The 24,494-nt window shown below is 41.0% G+C and overlaps 1 protein-coding gene across 1 annotated transcript in view; it reads right to left on the bottom strand.

Moving 5' to 3' along the window:
* The window catches only part of TMEM245 (transmembrane protein 245), a 122,954-nt gene that overhangs the window by 10,964 nt on the left and 87,496 nt on the right, over window positions 1-24,494 (bottom strand). The window contains exon 14 of the mRNA XM_074945201.1: window positions 14,441-14,586. Coding sequence (XP_074801302.1) covers window positions 14,441-14,586 — 146 coding nt within the window. The remainder of the gene's footprint in view (window positions 1-14,440; window positions 14,587-24,494) is intronic.

Genomic DNA, 24,494 nt, shown 5'->3' with positions numbered 1-24,494 from the left:
GGCTGAGCTTTTAAGTAAGTTTGATAGTGTTTACACTGATAAGCCAGTTATTCATTATGCATATGCCGTTAGAATAATAAAAACCAGGAAATTGACTGGACAGGCTTAAATTTGTTACACTCAAAACTCTGGATCCAATTTCTGCTATCATAACCACGAAGCACATCTCTGAATGTGAGCCCAGTTAGTCATTTTAGTAACTAATATCAACATTATGCATTATCTCCTCCACCTTTGCGATGACAGACCCTCAGAGTGGTTTTGTGCAAAAATCATAAAGTTCTATATTACCATAAAAAGTGGCAGACCTTTCTGAGCCAATTTAGCAAGCTAACATTTTCACTCACACAGGAAGGATGCACTTGTGCTTTTGAACCTGCTCAGATGTGTAATCCAATAGGGAGGTGTGAATGTTCCTCAGTCGTTACATGTTTTAAAGTCAGAAAGCCAAATGCAAAGGAACACCGTGTGAATGAAACATCACTTGGAGAAGCTGTGGTCTGTAAATGGGATTACAAATTCAAGAACAGTGTATGGCATACCTTGATATTCTTGGTTTTACTTAACTGCAAAAGGCACACACATGATAAAACAAAAGAATAGTAAGTGCGCTCACCTTGTGCTATTCAAGATCAAAATCTGGGGGGTGGGGATCATGTTGGATCCCCACCTACTTCTGGATAGTTACATAGCAGCAGTGGCCAGAAACCCACTTCATTTTATCATTTCTACTTAGCCATGAAGTTGTAGATTCTACTATGGTGATCCCTGACTTTTTCCTGTTAGTACTGGATTAGAATGAATGCAGTGACGCTAGAGCTTCCTGTTAATTTCTTTGTGAAATTTACAGTGATTCTCTCTAATTAGGCCTTAAATGAGTTGGCTCCTGGTGATCTCACGCTACCTTTCCCCCATGAGATACCTCTGAGATCACAGGAGGCAAACAGCCCCTAGTCCTACAAAGAAAAGGTGGAAGGACAACATTTAGAAGTTAGGGTTTCTGGACTGTGGAATCTACTTCATGTTTCAGCTGAAAGTATTATTTTACTTCCAGAGCTCTCTACAAGGCCTATTTGTTTTCTAAAGTTTTTCCTGAGCACTTGGGAAAGAGGAGCAAGTGGACTGGGCTGGAGGGAGAGTTTTCATTTGAGGGAGTAGAGTGGGCTTATGAGGGATGAATTTAGTGGACACTATCCTAAACTACCAACATGTTTTTATATTAAGGGTACACACGCTCTGAGCATTGGATGCAAATATAATTAAAAATTGGAAAAAAATATGCCGTTCCAACAACTTGTAAAACATAGCATTCCACTGAGTACAGTGAATAGCATGTCAGAAGCCAGCTGGTGGCCTGTCACAGCGCAAAGGCCAGTGACCTTCACTGTAATAGGGATAAGGGAGCTCAGGCAACCTAGAATACTTGGTTACTTTTCATCTCTCAGAGAGGTTCAGGAGATACACAAAAGGAAGAAAAGGAGGACTTGTGGCACCTTAGAGACTAACAAATTTATTTGAGCATAAGCTTTCGTGAGCTACAGCTCACTTCATCGGATGCATTCAGTGGAAAATACAATGGGGAGATTTTATATACACAGAGACCATGAAACAATGGGTGTTACCATACACACTGTAAGGAGAGTGATCAGGTAAGGTGAGCTATTACCAACAGGAGGCAGGGGTGGGGGATCTTTTGTAGTGATAATCAAGGTGGGCCATTTCCAGACAATTAACTTAGGCTTGAATAAAGACTGGGAGTGGATGTGTCATTACACAAAGTAAAACTATTTCTCCATGTTTGTCGTCTCCCCCCCAACCGCCCATTCCTCACACGTTCTTGTCAACTGCTGGAAATGGCCCACCTTGATTATCACTAGAAAAGCCCCCCCCCCCCCCCACACACACGCACACCCCCGCTCTCCTGCTGGTAATAGCTCACCTTACCCGATCACTCTTGTTACAGTGATCAGGTTATAGCTTGTCAGTTAGATTTTTTGTGAAAAGCCACAACTTTTAGCCCTCTTAAAAGAGTTTGCCCTATCAAGATAAAACCTAAACAATATTTCTTTATATATCCAATTCCACCATGAAAATGTGAAAGGAAAAATTATGGTAAAGTAATTGACTGATTCAGTAAAATTCAGAGACCACTCTACTAAACAAAATGAGATGAGATCAACACTACTTTTGTCCTTAGGAGAAGGTGTATACAGGATCAAGCATGTTTGCCATCAGAGCCTGCTGTTGAGAAAAATCTCTTGGCTAATGTTACAGCCACAAAGAAAAACTATGAATGTGCAATGTGAAGGAATAGGTAGATGAGTTTTCAAATTGTAGGAGACTTGTGCAAATAATATTTAAATACCACAAATTCATCCATTTACAAATCTGGGAATACACTTCTACCATACCCTTAAGCCATTTTACTAGATTAGGAGGGGGAAAAAGACTTGGCCCCATCCCCAGCACAGTAAAAAGGTAAGCAGAGATAGTTATGTACACTTTAGCTGTAAATCAACACAGGATTGTCTTTATGAGACATAAAATGTTCCAAAATAAATCAGTCAATGGAACAGAATTGGACCACCTTTAAGTTTAGTCGGTATATCAGCTTTAAAAGACTTCCTCCAACATGACTTCTTAGAAGATCTTTCCCATAATTTCTATAGCAAAGATGTGATTGACTAAAGAAATGCAGGGTACATCTACACTGCAATTAGACCCCCACTCAGCTGGCACTGGCCAGCTGCAAGTCTCAGGTTAAGGGCTTTTTAATTGCAGTGCCGACATTTGGGCTCAGGCTGCAGCCCAAGCTCTGGAACCCTCCAACCTCACAGCGTTCTAGAGCCCGGGGCTCCATCCAGAGCATCTACACTGCAATTAAACAGCCTCTGAGCCAGAGTCAGCTGGCACGGGCCAGCTGCAGGTTTTTAATGGCAGTGTAGACATACCCACAGTGACCCCAGCTTCAATAGCCCAGCAACCACACTATTTGGAGAGACATGGGCTTGAAGAACAACAACAGAATGTAGGTTCTTGAAGAGGGATAATATATCCAAGAACTACATCTGTGAAGTGAAAAAGATCACTCAGGTCCTGTCCTGCCAGAGCTTTAGAACATTTCAACGTGTCTACATTCTCTGGCACAGAACACTGAACATTCCGTGTTCCAATTTGTGACAAACAAGTCTACATATGGATTAGTCCACTTAACAAAAACAAACAAACAAAAAATCCAACCACTGAGTCCTTTGAAGACCACTCAGGCCTGTTCATAGTAGCAACTTAAGGTGGTTTTCACTCCTCCAGAAGCAGATGAGAAAGCATTGACCTTGTTCATGGTGCACCATTCCTGAGATCTACTGCATCTTTTCATAGCCAGACCAAGATCCTCCCTGTCTATTCAAGTAATAGTCTGCCACAATATTACTAAACAATTTAAAAAAGGAGTAATACTAATCCTGTGCAGGGAGAAGGTTAGGATTGTGACTGCTCAGGCTGGTGAAGAGAGGAAATGAGGGATTGCTATCAGGTAGAGATTTTATTTTGCATCCAAGGAGCATGCACATGCATGACCCTGATAGATTACTGCATTGAGAGGGGTGGCAACTTGTAAGACAGTGCTTGTTACTCCTAACGTGGATCTGCAGAAGCAAAATAATGACAAGAAAGTTAAAGTTACATAGTTAATCTCTCAAAATGTCTGGAAATGCCATAGTTAAAGTTGCACACTCAACCTTAAAAATGCCTCCTCATATGTATGTGTAGCAATACAGTCTAATTACATTACCACATACAATTTCTCAAATACTCTACATAATTGTTCTACACTCTTAGATATGCATGCGTAGGATGCTCTAATTCTTTTTAGCAACACATTCACTGTCTTAGCCATTATCTCCTTATTCCCACACATATCCAGTACAAGTTCTCTCACGAAGTACACATTTTAATAATTTTGTCAGCACCTGGGTAGTTCACAATTTTTTTCCAACCACCTATGCAGACTTTCTTAGAAATTAGGCAACATGACAACTAACTACCAGGCGAGCTGAGTAAGCAACACTCGTGGCCTACATGTGTCAGCAAATTTTCACTACCCTTGTTCTTGATGTATGTCATGTAACAGTTTAATTTTCATATAAATTAATGTAATGGATTTTTGGCATATGGACAATAGTATGCAGTACTAGAAAATGTGATGTATTTAATGTTGTAGAAAAAGCTGTACATTGTGTGTGTGTATACACACACACACACACACCCCTTTGTATAGTTTTATATAAGGTATAATTAAGCAACTCTATATTACATGGTATTTAAATATACTTGTATATATTCATGTACTTTTAATATATATTTTATACTGTACACAATTATATAATAGTCCTCCTACAATTTCATACCTTAATTGTATGTAAATCTGCTTATCTGTATGGTATATGTGTTTATAAGTGTATATATATAAATATTATATATGTTTATTTATATACGATCTAGAGGAAAACTGGATGAGAATGGAAATACACAAATAGCACTTTCTGGAAACCTGCTGTCTGCCTGGTGAAAGAAATTTTAGCTTTTTAAAATTACTGACCCCCATATAATGCGCGTCAATATATCTGGTTGAGAGAACTAAAAGATCAGGCACATAAGGCAGATGGTAGCCACAAAAAGAGAATGAAAAACCTAGGTGGGTTACAATACTGACCGCGTTGGTTTGAAAATAATATGGAAGCCCTTACACAACCAGCTAATGTTAGCTAAATACACCTCATTTCCCTACAGAGAGCCTAGAAGAGGATAATATTTTCTCAGTATCAGATCATGCAGACAAGTGATTCTGTACATTGAGAGTAGTATATTACTAAGGTCCCATATGCTTTTTTGCAGTTTGACCTAAATGCTGCACTGGAGCGTTGTGGAAGACTAGAAACTCTGTAGTAGCTCTGGAGAAGTTAAAAAATAAATGGGAGGAGGGTTTGCAGAGTAATATGAATGAATAAACTGAATGCCTTTTACTATTTAATTTTATATTAAAATTAAATTTATATTCACCCTGAACATTAATTTTCAACAGTAACTGGCTCTTATCTAATGCTTTTCATCAGTAGATCTCAAAGCTCTTTAGAAAGGAGATCCATGTCATTACACCATTTTACAGATGGAGAAACTGAGGCACAGAGAGGGGAAATGACTTGCTTAAGGTCAACCAGCAGGTCAGTGGCAGAGCTGGGAATAAAATCCAGTTCTCCCGAGTCTCAGTCCCATGCTCTATCCCCTAGGCCACACTCAGAGAATGGTATTAGTCCAGCCACTGCAGCCATTCAGGAAAAACTGGAGATTTGAAATAAAGTGGGTGATAGTTTAGGATTTTGGAACACAGGAAGGTATTGGAGGCCATTTTAAGCTGGGAAATAAGCAAGTTAGCTGGTTATTTCTGTTAAAATTACCAGCAGTAATTAACCAAGTTAGTTAATTATGACATTTAAATTATCATTAGGTTTCAAAATTAACGCTTCATTGTGATCATCAGGTAGTTCATCCTTTCCTTAGAGCTAGTGTCTACCTCATTCTGCACATAACCTGAATCATAACTGAATTCATTTGGAATGTCGAATCTGAAAGGTTTTCACCACCAAAGCCAAAGATTAGATTCTGGTACACAAATCTGATTCAAAAAGTGGATTCTATGCTGATTTCAGAAAGGCAAAAGGGGAAGGAAGGAAAGAAAATTTTGGAAATGCCATTTTTAATCTTCTACCCCCACCCGATTCATATATTATACTCACTGAAAACAAATGAACACTATATACACACACAGACAAGAACTATAAATTGTGAAAATGTAACTTTTCTGCATTCTTGTGAACAATAAATCTCTGTAAAAGATACTTCTGGTACTGAAAGGACAGACAGTGCATGCAGGCTTCTTTCAAGACTTAGTTTGTTAACATTTGTTTCATAAAAACTCACTCAATTAAAAAGGTATACTATTAACACTGCAGTCAAAAATTCACACATTCTAGCTTTCCTGAGCATATTATACACTTTTACCCTTAATATGCTGGAAGACCATTGTTTTCTTTGGGAACTGTATCACCATCTCATTTTCTTGACTATTTGACTATTCTGTGAAAGCAATTACCTGGATACATTTAGGTGACTGATCAGCTTTTGCATAACACAGCTCTCTACATCTAAGTTACTACAATAAAAGCTGTTTTATCTGGCACTTCACCAACTGGAAACCTCTATAAACTGCCATTTCTGATCTTCATTGAAATTTTGGTTGGTGCTGGGCCGGCAGGGGGTGCGGAGCATGGGCTCTGGGAGGGAGTTTGGGTGTGGGAGGGGGCTCAGGGTAAGGGCACAGGTATGCGGGGTGCCGGATCCAGGGGCCACATACCTTGGGCGGCTTCCCACAAGTGGCGACCTATCCCTGCTACTCCTAGGTGAAGGCGTGACAGGCGGCTCTGTGCGCTACCTCCACCCCACCCTGAGTGCTGCCTCCGCAGCTCCCATTGGCTGGGAACCATGGCCAATGGGAGCTGCAGGGGCGGCACCTGAGGGCGGAGGCAGTGCACAGAGCCGTGCCTTCGCCTAGGAGCAGCTGGGACAGGTCGCTGCTTGCGGGGAGCCGCCTGAAGTGAGTGCCCCTCGGATCCGGCACCCCCTCCCACTGGCCCGAGCCCCCTCCTATACCCAAACTCCTTCCCAGAGCCCGTGCCCCAACCCTGCACTCCCTCCTGCACCCAAACTCCCTCCATCTTAGTTAACCAGCATTTTTCACTTACCGGAATTCCCCATTCCCCCAACTACTGGATAAAACAGCTTTTACTGTAAATAAAAGTTCTGAAGCGTTAATAGAAACCTGATTGTTCAATCAAGGCACTGTAGGTCTCTGCATCAAACATTGCCTTTTCGCTTTTAGGCAACTCTGGTTCAGCCCCTTTCTTCGTCAGGAGAACCTTTTCTTAAAAATCTGGAGGCCACTTTTCCATTTCCTTTTTAGGAAAAACTCAGATCATTTGGGAGAATTTTCTATAACCAAGACTCTCAAGATTTTTAAACGTATTAAAAATGGATGAAGAAAATAACGATAACACTACTCATCTTCCTGATGTTCCAAAACTTGAGCTGTTGCTAAGGAGAATGTTTCAAGAATCCAGTCAACACACTGAACTGGTCTTATGACTTCTATAACACTGGTCAGCCCCCACCAAAAACTGAAAGCTGCAGTAACTTTAAGCCACAGCCATACCCGTGTGCATGCACTCATGTGAAAATATCGCACACACTAAATTGCACTGAGGCCGTGACAACATGCAACTTAGTAATGTGCAATATCTCCACCAGAGCAAGCAGAATGGAAGCTTCAGGGAAGAAGGGTATGGTGCATTCAGGAAGAGAACGACATGCTGCTAAGGGAAAGGAAAATGGGTCAGGCAAAGGTGTGCATGCTGCTACTAAAGAGATCTACAAACTTGAGAATTACCACTTCATCCAATCAGAAATGAGGAGACAAAACATGTATCCCTAAAAGTAGAGGGATGATGCTATCAAGGTGGTAATAGTCAGAGACACAGTGAAACAGTTGGGTGATTATGAACTAACTTCATACAAAGGACTTTAAAGCCTGAATCGAAAACTGACAGCTTCAAGTGCCCTGGGAAAGCCGTTATCTGGTAATTTACACCCCAGCTCTCAAAGTACTGCTTTATTTTAAAACAATTACATTCTGAGTATTTTCACTTACTGAAGTATTAATGACTAATAGATTCAAAAGTCCTGTAAAATCTAATAATGCTAGTTCATAGCTGAAACAAGTTTTCTTGTTAGTCCTGAGTGAAAGCCTCAGCAAATATTTCCATCAACTCAAAACCTTCTTTGGCCAACTAACACTGCATGTTTGTGTTTGTTTGTTTTTCCTCAAAAGTCACCAACACTGATGCTAGCTAGGCCATAGACAGTTCTTTATGGAACAATGGAAGGTATGTTCTCTCCTAGCCACGGAGCATTTGCCTCTGCAGTATCCCCAAGACCTCCTGGCCTAGGGAGTGAGAAGTCTCAAGTGGTAGTGCAAGTGGCATGACTGGGTCAGCCCACAACTGTATTTTATTTATAATTTTGAATCATATCCCATATGCACAAAATTCAATACAGATGATCACTTTAAACTAGACAGGACAAGTTTCTTATACTAACAAAATCACCAACATATTTTTAACAATACCATTAATTTAAATACATAATACTTCTAACTCTCTTAGGGGTACTCTGAAAATCAACACTAACTTTACCCAATAATTCTAATTTACTCAGACCTCATATGAATGAATTATTAAGGAAATAAACCAATAGTCTACAGATGTAGAATTGATCTGATTATAGTCTCATTACTTTGATTAATTGTGAAATGTAAGCACATGCAGCTTCAGTATCAAGACACATGGCAAATCTTGGTTTATTTCGTCAAACAATTAAAGATTGGTCCCCTTGGTCTTAACCTAACAAATGGAAATTTCAGTCACCATAATTGGTAATAAATGACACAGATCACTGAATGGAACAATGGTGGTTCTAGCATGCAACAGAATCCTGAAGAATTGTGTAAGTCTGCCAAACATGTTATTTCATGGGAGATTAACAACCCCTATTGCCCCTCTTCCACCATGGGTTCTGGCTGAATTTTAAGAAATACACTTTACTACTGAAGTATCATTCATTACACCCTTGGATTGCCAAACAATCCAGTTGACTGATGTAGGTTCTTTCTTAATAATTCAAGGTAAATTTAGGATGGATTATTTTTAGTTCTAACTATGTCAACCTAAGCACTATGCCTCTCGTGAAGGTGGAGTTATTAGGTCGGTGTAGTTGGTGACTTACATTGACAGGAGCAACGTTGTAGTGTAGACACTTACAGAGTTAGGTCAACGTAAACTGTCAAGTATAAACCAAGCCTGGGGGTAAGAGAGAGTGTTGGAATTTATGGGCTGTGTGGAAAACAACTGTACTAGCAACACAGTAACTAGTTGACTGCTAGGGGGATGGGGGAAGTTTGGGGGTAGGGGTGGGAAATCCCTGTAAGGAAAAATTATTTATCTTGTTATTTTGCAGGGTTTTACACTTGGGTCTCATGCCTACAGTAAGTACTTACTTAAGTTAACATTTTTGACCTTCTAAAACACCCAAAACTTGGTTTAAGAGCTCTATCCTGCTTAGCATGCACCAATCTCAAGCACATCATAGACCCCGAACTTGCCCAGTCATCTCTTTTGAAGAGCAGAAAAATAAGATCTTCTCTAATTATGTTTAAAAAAGAATTAAAGGAAGAAATAATACCAGATATGAAAGGACAACAGATAAAAGAGCTGCCTTCCAACTCTGAAGGAATCTTACAAGTGATCTTGGTAAAGAATGAAAATCACAAGGTAAGTAAATACACCATATCTGTGTCAGATTCTCAAATTTAGAGAGAATCTTGTGGGATGTTGCTAATTAAAGAGTGTAATTACAAATTAAATAAGGGCTACTACCCACAGGTATGATTTATTTATTTATTTTAAATAAAAGGTTGTAAGATACCTCACAAGGCATGGAACAATAAAAACTTTTCTGAACATATGCCAACAAAAACTTCACATCAATGTCACTGGTTTCCATGAAAGAACATTCTGACACTCAAAAACTCAAATGGGTGGGAGGAGTTAGTCTTATATAGAAAGAAAAGGAGTACTTGTGGCACCTTAGAGACTAACAAATGTATTTGAGCTTAAGCTTTCGTGAGCTACAGCTCACTTCATCGGATGCATTCAGTGGATGAATGCATCCGATGAAGTGAGCTGTAGCTCACGAAAGCTTAAGCTCAAATACATTTGTTAGTCTCTAAGGTGCCACAAGTACTCCTTTTCTTTTTGAGGATACAGACTAACATGGCTGCTACTCTGAAACCCGTCCTATATAGAAGAAGTACTACAAGATAAGGGGACCATATAAGCAGTATTCTTCCTTAGAGACTGAATCTGTGCAAACTCTGTAAAAGTACTGAGCAAAACTAATAGGTTGCTTTGCATAGAGCCATGATTTAAACATTCCTGTGACTGACTAAGGAAACTGATCAGTGTTGGATAGAATAAATCTTCACCTTTACCTGACTAACTGCAGGCCTGCCAGATCATAGCAGTGAGAAATAAGATCAGTCACTTCAACACAATTCTTTAAGTTACGGTATTACCTAGGGAACCGGTATTAAAAAAAAAACACAAAGAAAACACTGGATTAATTTTCTAATGTCTTAAATTCATTCCAAGTTCAAACCTAGGACTTAGGGCAGTTTACACTATAACGTAATTCCAGGGTTCAAACTCAGGCTCAACACTAACCCCCCTTCCATCTACACACAAATTGCGTTAACCCAGGGCTCAAATCCAGGATCCCAGGACCCTGCAGGGGTGGAAGGCCTGAGCCTGACCCAAACTTGAACCCAGGGTTCAAGCCTTATGCTTTGTAGTGTAGATGCTGTCCCAGTGGACTCGGGCTCTGGGAGTTTGCCAACAGTATTCCACAGTCCCACACTCTTTGTCCTCTGGAGTCAGGTTTGGTGGACATTCAAGTTTTCCCACAGTGCACCACAAACAAAGGGCTAGAGCAACCATATTTTGGGGAGGGTGCTAGGAAATCTGGGTTACGGGTGGTTGGACTCAAGTGTGCACAATGCAGTACAGATACCGGATCCCCAGGTTGGAACCCAGGGTTCAACAGGTAATGGCAGGGTCTGCTAACTCAAGTTCTGCTAACCCTGGGTTTACATTGCAGTGAAGGCATACCTTCAGAGGCATGAGTCAAAGCGGGATCCACATGAATGTATGCTCCAAGTACTTAGAAGACTATTTATGGGCTGTTGCACTGCCCAGTTGTGCGTCTAGCTCCCCACTCCCATTCTCAAGTGCACCTCCACAATCTGAATTAATGAGAAGGGAACAATCAGGAGTGGAACACATGGCACAAAGCAGAGGGCCAACCTGAGTGGGCTTGTCCACACAGAGGCTCATAGCTCAATCAGTTCAGAGAGAAGGTGTCATCAACTTCACGGACCTGGCGTCAATGGAACACAGAAGAATAAAAACCACTACTGATTGTCCACAGGAGACCAAACTAATTGGTGCAGGCGACTGGTTCATCAAATCTTTGCTGAATGACTGCTGAAAGCCAAGACACAGGTCAGGCTACTGAAGCCTCTCACTGACCCAAAAAATTGAGGCAGAACCCTTGAAGCATGAATCTTTTTTGATTGTACTTTCCCTGTTCCTATGAGTGCATCTTACCTATCATTTGGAAGTATTTCAACTTCTGGGCACTAACTCATTTTAAATAATAACTAGTAAGTAAACCAGCTGCATAGTTATGCCCTGTTGAAAAAACACCAATGTACCAACTAAAATTGTTGCTATTGATTGGAAATCTGGACAAAGGATACCCTGAATCTTGTTTAAAGAACTATGAACAATAGGAGCCATAGCTGAAGTTGAGAATCACTGGGTAACATTTATGAGGCAGCTTCTTCACTGACCACTATCAGGAAAGGACTGACTGAAATGTTCTGGGGCCTCAACTCAGGTGCCTGGAACATGCCCGGTCAGGTAGTTTTTAGAGCAGTGGTTCTCAACCAACACACAGCTGCGGCCCCACATAACTTGCTAAGGGCCATAGTTAGTATATATATTATGTGGCTGCAGCCCACATACTACAGAGAGAGCTGCATATGAGGCCCACAATGGTAAATAGGTTGAGAATCACTGGTTTAGAGGAATGAGAACCAAGAGTGAGAATTATGCACTCATGATACCTTTAGAGAAGATCATTAATTTCATTTCTGGTAGCCCCCATTACACTAATATCTCTAGGTTATTTGGCAGAGTTGGGTGCACAGAGATGTTTTGAGGCTGTATTAATGGTTGTAAAATGCTCTGAATCTCTAAGATGAAAGGAACTAGAGGAGTGCCATTATGATGATATAATTCATATCAGCACAGTATCTTGATCCTATTACTGTACATCCCAGACTACTATTCATCAGCATGTGATTTAACTAAGGCTACAATTATGTCACGGCGGTCACCACTGTCATGGAACCCCTGAATTTTGCCATTTATGTGCTGCCCTGCTTTACCAGTTTGTTAGTATACTTTGATCAGCTGCCATGCATTAACAATTCGCTAGTTTGCTCCGATCTAATCACATTTCAAAGAGGACTAGATCAAAGCAATCTAACAAACTGTTAACATGCAGCAGCAGGGTACACACAAGGTTTCCATTATTAGAGTGTGAAATTATCTATTTCTTACCAAGACTGTGCTATGAATTATGAACCATTTTACCATGACAAACTTGTATCTATAGATTTAATATATAAGCCATATCAGATGCACATGCAGTTTTAGCTTATTACTCTCCTTCAAGGTCAGAATCTGGGAAAAACTGATTTTAATTTTTTTTTTTTTTTTTAAGAAAAGATACTTGCTACACTGTGACAAACAAGCAATTTTCCTGCAGGCAGCCTGATGAACTGACAGAATCATAATTTTTTTCCAAATGGCATGCGATCTGACAAACAATGATCAGATATACATGTAACAATAAGCATCAAACCACACTAGGCGTAATAATTCAAGAGAAGTCCCCACCATTAGTCTATTCTGACCATTAGTCCTCAAGACATTGGTCATTAAGTTCAGCAAAAACTGCCTTATGGAAACCAGATTATCTCAAAAATAGTAAATCCTTTCATTCTCCTTTCTGCTGCTCTACATAACCCACTGTATTTATTCCACCCTTAAGGCTGCACCTAATGTATCCCATATTGATTCCAAGGCCAAAAGTGACCACTGTGATCATCAAGTCTGATCTGTATAACAAAGGCCATAGAACTGCCCCAAAATAATTCCTAAAGTATATGTTCTGGCATGAAGATCCCATATCAGGCACAGTCTATACTTAAAAATTAGATTGACATAGCTATGTTGCTCAATGCTGTGGAAAATGTCCCTGAGCACCGTAGTTAGGTCAACCTAACCCCCTGTGTAGAGGCAGCCAAGTCAATGGAAGAGTTCTTCTGCCAACCTAGCTACTGTCTTTTGGACAGGTGGATTAATAATATTGACAGAAAAAAACCCTTCCATCCATGTAAGCAGCAGCTACGCTACAGCACTACATTGGCACATCACTGGACCATTATAGTATAGATATACCCTCAGTGTTATGGCAAACTCTGTAGATGTGTGTGTGCAACTTAACATTCAGGGTACAATTTAGATTAACAGAGCGAAGGTAGGAAAAGAGACGCAATACAGGGATTAGGGAACAAGGGTAGACTAAAGAGACCTGACAGCACACACTTCTGCATATCTTTATATCTGCATTCTTTTAAAGTCAAATTTGACTTCTTGCATCTTCAAAATAAAGTCTCTCTCAGCAAAGCAGGCCAGCATCCCCTTGTACTTCCCAATCGTTGGCTCTGCTTTATCTACCGCTGATGCCTGTTGTCTCTTTCCTTCCCTACACCTTGCTTCTCTGGCTTTACTTCTCTCCTCCCTTAGTTTCCATCCCCTCCAGTTAATTGTTTTCCTATATACTGATCCAATCCATTGCATTATCTGTGATATGGATCTACAAAGTGAAACTTAAATTCTTTGCTGAATGGCACTTTGCAGCTAGGAGTATGCCCACAGCCCAGATCAACAAAGCAAAGAAGCTAGTCTCTGCCACTGTGGAATCAAAGATGCTTTATAAATGTATGGGGTCATGGAAAGACAACTTGGGAGAAACTGGCCAGGCACTAAAGCACAGAAGCAGGATTGCAAACAGGATGAGTTTACTTAGTGCAGCTCTACTTAGTAACCTAATGAAATGCAGACAGCCCAAATCAAAAAAGCAAAGAAGCTAGTCTCTGCCACTATGGCTGCTCTGTTCCCTCATGCCATGGGATGAAAAGCAAATACAGTCAACTATACTAATGTTTGTAAGCTGCTACTGTAAGAGGATATCTAGAAACATCTTTAGTTAATTATCACAAAATAAGTAACCGTGAAATTAAAAACAGTTGTATTATAAAATGTCTCAGTAAAATGTATTTTTCAAAAGTTCCAACAATTGAAGGGGTTTTTTAGGAGGGGAAAGGGGAGAGACAGAGGTGGCACGTTTAGTGTGGAACAGTCTGGATCAAGATTTTATTCTCTGCCTCATCCCAACAGGGACACACTGGTCTGTTATTAACATACACTAAGTCCTTGAAATATGAGCAGCCACAACTGCACATCCTTAACATGAACAGTTAAAATTAAACTAAACTAAAATTATTCAGTATTCATACAACACAAATATGCCAGTCTCACAAAAAAAATGGTTTGCCACAGCTAGTGAGAAAGCAACATCATACCTTATGGCCTCTTCCACAGACTGGCCAACTATATTTGAGGATGGGCCTGGCTGCGACAAAGGTGTCAAGCTAATCACCCACTTCACTGGTTTGTAGTACTCATCACTGGAACTTAACAGATAAAACAGCGTGGTCAGGAAAATCACCTGTAAAACAAAACACAATTTGAAAGAAAAAAAGCATTAAACACTATGCAGATAATAGGATGCAAATATGTTTCAGATCATTTAACATAATTGGGAAATGCAAAAAATGCTATTGGACACACAGACTTAGAGAAATGCATTGCAGGTCATACAGATGGCACATCTGAAAGTAAATCTTGCCTTTGAAAAAGGGATTTGACAGTTACCTGAAAGAGTTCCAAGCAATCATATTTAATTTTTTTCCCCCAGTACAGAGGCACCAGTCTTTTATTGCATCTAAGTTTGGAAGAGCTCCCAGAGAATCAGTCAGACTTTCCCTTTTAATCTTAGTGGCATCTTTCTGTCACATATTACACCTCTTATCTCTGTCCATTTGAGTGAGACATTTTATTATCCTAGTTCTAATTTTGTCCTCTGTTTCCCCATTTTCCAGGATTCTGGAACCCACATACTTGAAACTACGTGTTTTCTGTAACAGTCTGCCCATCTAGTTTCAAGAATAAGTCTTCAGTGTTCACAATATTGAAATTACATACCATACACTCTGTTTTTCCTCCGCTTATTTTGAGCTCATATCTCTCCAGTTATCAAAATCCTCTTCTAGACTACCTATCTTTCTCCCCACTGCACAGAACGATACCTGCAACAGCATGCATCAAGATGCCTCCTTCTGTATATTCCTTGAGGGTATCCAAGACAAGGATAAACAAGAGAAACTTCAGTGTTGATCCCTGATGCACTCCCACCTTTACCAAGAGTTTGTCTGTTTCACCACCAGAAGTTCTGAATATTGATATAGCACCTATATATGTGGCTTGAACAATCCACACAAAGTTCTGGTACCATTTTCTCCCTCATACACTACCAGATGACTTGTCTTGGAACTCTGTCAAAGGTCTTTTCCAGATCAATAGCAACCCCCTTTTTCCTTGCATCTTGGCACCAAGATCCTTTTCCTCCACACATTTAGTATCTTTTCCCATCACATGATGGAGCTGTACAAGAATGCCAGCAGAGGGATATCTTCTATTCCAAGCTTTTTCTATGCCTCAGTAGCGATTCTGTTAGAACCTCAGCCTTATTTTTAATTTCTTTTAGAGCACTTGCAGCTTCATCTGGTCTGATAGAACGATGAACTTTGGTGCAGTAGAGCACAGAATAGCATTAGTCTCTTGGATTTTCTTCTTTTAAAAGCTGTTCAAAATACCTTTTCCATCAATCCTTTATGTGACTATCAACAGTCAACACCATCTTAGACAAACCTCACTTCCTTTATATGTTTGGTACTTCTGTCTTGTGCTTTCACCAGTCTATACATTCCCTTTTCCCCCGCCTTTGTTCTAAGTCTTATGTAAAATTTCTCCAAAACCTTTGCTTTCGCTTTTGTAACTACATTCCTGGGCAATTTCTTTACATACTACTATTCCTCCACCTCTTGTTTGTTCCTACTACTTCGCCAGAGTTTAATTTTTTTCTCTCATCTTTTACCACTTCATCTCTACTTTACTCCAACACAAAGTTGCTTTTTGAATAAAGGCTCTCTCTTTTGATTCACCCACAACTAGTTTAGCACTCTCCAATATATCCATCATCATTGCCAGTACCAAGCCTGATAGAAAAAGGAGGCGGTCTTGCGTTAGGTTGGCAGCCGGATGTAAAAATTTGCCATAAACTGACACTGAGTCCTCAAATAAATCAAAACAATGCGAGAGTATTCTCTAGAAATGATGCACGGTGCCCCTTGGCCAAGTGTTGTAGGTGAGGGCTACAGTGTAACTTCAGAAGCATACAGTTTCTAGCCCAGAAATTGAAGATCAGACTGGTACATTGGAATGCTGGTCTAGTAACTGGCTGTAACATGAAGCTAGGAAACACTGAAGAGGTGGAAAGTACAGATAGCATGTATCTTGGAAACAAAATGGAAAGTGAAAAAGGCAAAACAGATTGGGGAAGGATACAAAACAATTTACTGTGGGACCTCCAACTCAAGAAACAGAGTAGCCATAGCTCAATGGTAAAATAAAGGAAAGAGTGGTGACAATAAATAGAATCTGTGACAGGTTAATGATGGTCAAGCTGGCTTTTGAAAGTGGATTGCTAAATGCTTCCTAGTCTGACAGTGCGGAGGATGAGAAGCCAACTCTCTGGAAGATGTTAGACAATGCTCTTCAACAAATTCCAGAAAGTGAGGAAATAATTATCGGCACCTACTTAAATGGACATGCTGGAAGAGACAGGCATGGATATAGCAGACAACATGGTGGCCAGGGCTATGGAACTTTACATGACAAAGAAGAAAGCATATTGCACCTGATACAAGCTCATGACCTAGTAGCATCCAACACATTCTTTACAAAAAGAGAGAAACAGCTTATTACCAACAAGAGTGGGAGCCAGACTATTTTTCATGATTCCTAGAAGAAAACAAAAGATATAAAGGACCACAAGGTGATCGCAGGAAAAAGTCTTACAAGTCAACATAGAACACTCACCTTAGATATGCGTCTTAGAACACAGATAAATAGAAAATGAAAGAGGGTAACACCAAAGATTAGGTAGCAAAAACTACAAGTTAAGGGTGAGGGCTTAGGGAATTGGTTATGGAGAAGATAAGGGCAGCACCACATGTGGAAGGAGTAGATAAATTTGGGGATTTTACAGCAACTATAAGGCATTTTTTCCAGATCTCAAATAATTTGTGTGGCTCTTTTCTACACCCTCTCCAGTTTTTCAACATCCTTTTTCAAATGTGGACACCAGAACTGTGTGCAGTATTCCAGCATTGGTGTCATCAATACTGTACTCAAAGATAAAAATCAACTCTCCACTACTCTTTACTACTCCTTCATTTATACATCAAAGGATTGCATTAGCCTTGTTTTGCCAAAGCATTACACTGGGAGAGCACCTCTTTCTGTGCTGCTTTCACCACATAAGCCACACTGCTACTCACGAAAGGGGGAGTTAGAAAGCAGGACAAGAGCTCTCCTGGATGGTTAGGACTGCCCTGGATTATTTTTGAAAGCGAGCCACAGGAATATAATAGGGCAGCACAGGTCTGAACTGATGAGCTGCCGGCAGAACTCGTTCCCACTTGGAATGCAAAGTGTGCAGGACTGGATTACAGCCTGAAGCCCTAGGTGCACTATCACACAGGACAATTTTAGCTCAGTCTGCATGGCACCACCCTCACACCATAGCCTCTTCCCCTATTTGGAATGGCAGCAGGGGCTTCCCTTTCCTAGGGAGCAACAATGCAGCAGCATCTGAGGACCCTCTCCTATCTTGAAGAAGTAAGAATGGCAGAAGGGAGTTAGTTGAACTAAATGATACACAGACATACAGCTCATTTATTTAAGCTGATCATTTAATTAATATCAAGTGCAAATGCATGTAATTAGAGCATCACACTCCAACAACTCCATTTATATGAATGTGCAATTAAATTTTGAAAAAAGAGAACACATTGTGCAAAGTAATGCCAGGAATCACAAGATAAATACCAAATTAAATATAACTGACTCGCCCCCTCCTCCCACAAGCAGAATAGTCCCAACATTACATGCAACATCAAGGCATGCAGTCCCCTTTGTCCATTACTAGATCTTAAGTAAGCTTGAGTATGTTTTGGAAAATTTCAGAATCACCTTAGCCTCTAGTGAGGAAGCAATGCAAGGCTCTATTAACTTAAATTGTGGGTCAACAAAAGAAGAGGGAGGCCACTGAAGATGACCGGTTAAGCCATTCTTTGCATTTTACAAGGCACTTAGTGATTTCTTAATTTAAAAATTAAACTATATGCAAAAATTAAACTTCTAAGTCATAACTGAGGCACCAAAGGACTGCATCTAAAAAGGAAAGTGACTGGTGAGAAAATTCTGTGCTAAAATATATAGCCTAGAACTATATATCAATGTAGTTTAATTGTGTGTGAGACAGCTCTGTACATTGGGAAACATTACTATCCCTGCTGTTCACTGAGTTATTGTCTGTCCGGGGGCTTTATTGCTGACATATTAAAAAAATGTGTTGAAAATTTCCATATTCCCCCAACAGAACTGCAGGTCTCCTTTGGTCAAATGGCACTTTTATCTTCCTTTTCTGCAGTAAAAACATGAGCTGAACCAACTTTATTCACTGTTCATCTACAGAAAATGTGTAAATTCAATCCTACTTAAAACACTAACAAAACAGAGCTAGCCTGTGTTGTAGTAAGAGGAAGCCCTGAAACAAACTCTTGTATCAGAGGCCCAGTCTGAGGCCTGAAGCCTAAACCAAAGTACTTCCAGGCAGTGTTAAGCAAAGCTGGGCTGTGAGCCAAAGGCAGGTCCCACTCACAGAAGTTAACAAGAAAAGATTGTTAGAAGCACGTGCACACACACGTAAGTGCTAATGAAAGGAACTTGTGCCAAGACAGCATCAGAACACTCCATAGACACAACAAGGAACAGGCAGGTGCATCTTAAAGACAGGGTCAAAAGGACAACATAATGAATAAATTCATTTAAACTATGAAAAGTAATCTGTCCTGCAACTGTATAAAAGTAGGTTAGGGAGCGCACATCGTTCTGATGTGTCCAGCCTAGGGGGCAGTGAAATGTCCTGCCACTGACTGAGCTGTGTCCATTGCCAGGGAGCACAAATTCGTAGTATGCCCTATAAAGTCTATAGGGAACTATTACTGTGCTTCATTTGACAATAAACCTGGCTCGGGTTCCTTCGTATCTTACTAGAGTCTGTGGGTTTTGGGGGTTCTCTCGGGGTCTGCTGTGTTAGCTATCTGCATAGAGCTGGGGCAGCACACAGAGGGAACATGCAGGCAGCCGACTGTTATCATTGAACAAGAGCAAAGCACCACACAGGTAGCTACCGACAACATGTGTCACTGATTACAGGGCCAGATTCAGCCTTGGTTTAAGAGAATACAACTAAAGAAGAGCTGTTCCTGTTTGTGCTAGGTTGAATTGCTGAGACACCCAGAGCAATATCGAGTTAAATGAAGACAACTGGTCTATTTGAACATAAACACATGAGGTTTTAATGTAAAATGAAGGTGTTATCTGACTTTCAGAGAGTTCTCTTGCAAAAACAAGAAAGTTTAAGTGTTTGAGAGGCAAAGAACTACAGTCTTGCTGAGACCTTAACGCAGAGCTGCTTTGTTGGATTCCTGAAAGTGGTATGCTACATGTGAGTTACAAGATTCACTTCAGTTTCATCATCTAAATCTGTAAGAGTAAATATTTCTTAATAAGTTGCCGTTCTGGTCAACTCATTTCTGAAGTGATTGTTACTGAGAGCGCCATCTTCACAGAAAGATGCAACACAGAACAGGTAGCTAAGGGTTCAAATGAAGGACCCATAAACCACTGGCCCTCAAACTGTGGGGTGCCCCCCCCCAGGAGGACACAGAGGAACACTGGGGAGGGGTGCACAACAGGGCCTGGGTCAGCTCCCACAGGGGGTGGGGAAGGAGCCCCAGCTGCAGCCCTGCTCCGGCCCCAGTCACAGCCCCTCTGCTAAGCCAATTGTGCAGCAATGGAGGGGAGGCATGGACACATTCAATTACTGGTAAGAAAGGATGCAACAGGAAAAATGTGGGCACCACTGCATGAACCCCTGGAGGACAATATTCCAGAGACAGGCGGGTGGTTCCCCCACTAGTGAAAATACATGAGTCAGAACCTTGAGAAACTTGACCACTGCTGGGTGAGAAAAAAAAATTATGATCTTGAATATGTTGGATGACCTGCAGATATCGCTGCTACGTGAATCTGGAGTGAACTGATCGAGATATCTGAATCCTTAAATATAACTTGTATGTGAACATATGAAGAAACTGTGTGAGTTGGAGACAAAATGCCCTGAGATGACCAGACAAACTTTTCCACTTAGCATAAACAGATCTTGTTGAACCTTTTCCACTTTGTATTAAGATATTCTGCACATCTCTAGAACAAGTCCTTTCTAAGACAGTCAACCTAACAGCATCCAGGCAGTGTGATGCTTGTGGAATCTGTATTTCCATGTCTATATATGATGTCTGTTCGGATTGGTAAGTGGACTTCAACCATTCTTGTAAACAACAAACGCAAAGTCAGCCAGACTTTTGGGGCTGCAGACTGATAATGTGCCTTCCCAACTACAAAATTACAATTATGTCCTTGTGTGCTGTGGGGATAGAAATATACATCCTGCAGATTCAGAGCTGCAAACAGGTCTAGAAGATCCAAGGTATAGATTATTTTAGCAAGGGTCACCATTCTGAATATGCACTGACAGATGAATGTGTTCAGAGCTCTTTAGTTCCCAAGAAGTCAGGTTGGTGCCCCATTTTGAACTTATTTACTTGGGCTAGTTTCCCAGATGTGAAGAAGAGCTCTGTGAAGGCTCATCTGTCTCACCAACAGAAGTTGGTCCAAAAAAAGATATTACCTCAGACACCTTGTCTCTCTAATATCCTGGGACCAACACAGCTACAACACCACTGCATATATTCTTGAGAACTAGACAGTAACAGGAATAAATTAAACTCTCTTCCCTTACTCCAAGCATAAGGAGGAATTGTACAGCTTGATAGAATAGTGTCTGATGAGAGCAGTCCCTCCAAAGAGATGGGAAACTCCTGGAACTGGATCCAATAACCTCTTTGTATAGTGCGCAGAACCCAGTGCTCCAATGTAATCTTGTTCCAGGCTACCTGAAAATAAAAAACAAAAACCACCACCAATCTCCATATGGGGTAAGGAAGTGATAGAGATCCTTTACGAGTTGTTCCCAGCTGCTCTCAACATGATTATCAAACTGACTGCTTGGAAGATAGCATTGTTCTTGTAGTGGTGGCAGTAACAGTAGACGGCTGCCTCCTCATCTGGAATTTCTACCTCTTCCTGGATGATTTGGCTGGTCACTAATATGACTGAGAATGGGATCTTCATCTGATTTGGCTGTTTCCTTCTGGGATGAGCAGTGTAAATGGTTAAAGATCTCAGTGAAGCTTGAGAATCTTAAACATATTGCATCATCAGTGGCATCAGAAAGGAAAATTCATTCCTTACAAAAAAGGGAGATTCTTGATTGCATTCAGAATTTCTCTCGTTAACCTAGATGACTGCAGCCAGGATACATGAGGCATGATAATTGTAGTTGCCATTGACCTAGCTGTGGTATCCGATGAGTCAATCTACTAAGATATTTCGTAAACTGACCCTCCTGGATCAATGATCGTTCCTTTTTAGATTCTAGAATCTAATCTAAAAACTCCGATACCTTGTACCAGTTAAAATAAGCACATTTTGAAAGCAGAGCTTGGTAATTAGAAAGAGCTACTCTGCAACTCAGAATAGCTAGTCTCTTTACGTTAGCTTTGAGGCCTGTTGTCTCATTCTCTTGTGAGCTGCTATAACCAAAGAACCCAGTGAAAGATGTAGAAAGTAGTACTCAAATCCCATAGAAGGGAACTAGGTATCTTATGTCCTTTTGAAGTCAGGAGTATAGATGCTGGGATTTTCCAGAGGAGCTAAGCAGGTTCTAAAAGGCTCCACTGACAGACAGTGTGTGTCTTTAAAGTAAAGAAGAGTGCAAAATGCCCCCAAATTTGTGAGCCTGGATGGCCTTCAGGAATCTCCAGTGCTTCTGCCATCCTGCAAAGTTAGTCTTAGAATGCTCTGTTGTCAGGTGGTGAGGTAAGTGGATAGCATAACAGCTTCATTTGGCAATGACGACAACATATGCATTAGAATCACATCAGAGGATTACTGCAGTCACTGCCCCTCTTCTGAAAGTTCAATTTGCATAGTCTCCACCACAGAGAGATGAGGGTTGCTATAGTTGAGTTCTGAGCAATTCCTGTGGTGAAGTTCTACATGCCACAGAGGAACTGGGTCTCCTTGCCTCACACACACACCAAGATGCCCAGCAAGGCCAAGAAGCAGAACCATGACAGTATCATGTACCAGGAGGGAGGCCATTCCCTGTGTATGCCACAACTCGTAGCCCTGGAATCTTTATCAGAATACTAAGGATTACACTCTGAGGAGGAACAGGAAGGTGATCCGTCCACACCAATATCAGAGGAAGGAGAGTATGAATACTCTTTTGGCAGAGGTGGAACAGATCTAAAAGGAGTCTGAGGGATGCAGGTGGGGAGATGCCGCACCAGGGCAGAGGATGGACCCAGTAACAAAGCTTGCAGTAGCAGTTCAGTAATCTTAACTGAGACAGAAAGCAAAGATGATTCAGATAAGATCAATATAACCAACCCCCTGGCATTGTAAATCTTGGCCCTGATGACATAGGTGCCAAGAAGAAACCAGATATAGTTAGTACCAGGGTGAGTGGTGCTGAAGCAATCGGTACCAGAACGAACAGCCCTATCGGCACTAGAGCAAACCCATGAGGTGATACTTCAGACTCTATATCCAGGACAGATGGATGCTGATGAAGTCATTCTGAGGTCTAACTTCAGTGTTTTTGCAGACAGCAGAGGGACCCTTGTTGAGGCCTTCTGGTGTCCTCTTTTCAAGTTGAAAGTGGAGATGTCTCTTTCAATTTAGACGAAGATCTGCATCTACGCCCCTTGGATGAGAGGTCCTGAAATCTCCCCCTTTCTGGATGGGAGGAGGGAATGACAAAAGGATCCGTAGAAGGCTTTGATTAAGCATGAGCCCTAGAAGCTGAGACACAGGAAATTACTGCTGAGGCACTTTTTTCAGAGGACTGCTTGGACCCAGAAGGAGCCTGCTTTAAAAGGTCTTAGGCAGGCCTTAGACTTATCTAGGAGGAAGAGCTTTAACTGAACATCTCTGTTTTCAAAACAGATGTTAAAAAAAACAATATAAATTTCTGGGTGATGTGCCCACTGCAGAGAGGAAATAAACTCTCAGTGTCCACCTGTGATAAATAAGGGGGAGGGGGTAGCTCCATTTTATGGGCACCCAGCCAGCCAGTTAGCTATAAAACCCCTCTTAGTAGATGTTCTCTACTTGCTTTACCTGTAAAGCATTACAAAGTCCATAGGTAAAAGGAAGGGAGTGGGCACCTAACCAAGGGAGCCAATGGCCAGGCTAAAACTTTTAAAATTGGGAGAAAACGTCCCCTTTGTCTGTTCTCCCGGGAAGAGGGGGACAGAGCAGCAATGCTGTAAGAAGCTTTGGGCAAGGTATGGAAAATCATCAGATCATACCTAGAAACTACTAATTTAAAACCCCAGACATGTAAGTAGATCAGGAAATGTCTAGAAAGATGCGGTTAGGTTTATTTCTTTTTATTTCTTTATGGCTTGCGGACTCCTCTGTCCTAACTCCAGGTGCTTTTGTTTTGCTTGTAACTTTAAGATGGACCTCAAGAAGCTATCTTGATACTTAATCCTTGTAACTGTTCTTTTTAAAACCTAGCAAAAAGCCTAAATTCCAGATGTATTTTCTTTCTTTTTGTTTTTAATAACATTTACCTTTTTTAAGAACAGGATTTGATTTGTGTGTCCTTAAGAGGTTTATTTAATTAGCTGGTGGCAACAGCTGATTTCCTTTGTTTTCTTTCTCAGCTCTTCCCCAGAAACAGGAGTGAAAGGGCTTGAGGGTACCCCACAGGAAGGAATTCCCAAGTGCGCCTTCCTGGGTGTTCAAAGGGGTTTTTGCACTTGGGTGGCAGCAACATCTATCCATCCAAGGTCAGAGAAAAGCTGTAACCTTGGGAGTTTAATACAAGCCTGGAGTGGCCAGAATTAAGTTTTAGAATCCTTGCGGGCCCCCACCTTCCACATTCAAAATGCCAGAGTGGGGAATCAGCCTTGACACCACCACTGAGGGGAATAGCTGCCTCCGATGGCTAACAGTAGGGGTAAGCAGAAAATAGGAGGAAATAAGTGGAAATCAGATGGCTCAGACTTCTCAAGCCAGGAGTAGTAGCAC

The sequence above is a fragment of the Natator depressus genome, chromosome 2, assembly GCF_965152275.1.
Source record: "Natator depressus isolate rNatDep1 chromosome 2, rNatDep2.hap1, whole genome shotgun sequence".
Taxonomy (NCBI): Eukaryota; Metazoa; Chordata; order Testudines; family Cheloniidae; genus Natator; species Natator depressus.
This window is presented reverse-complemented; position numbering and strand designations above follow the sequence as displayed.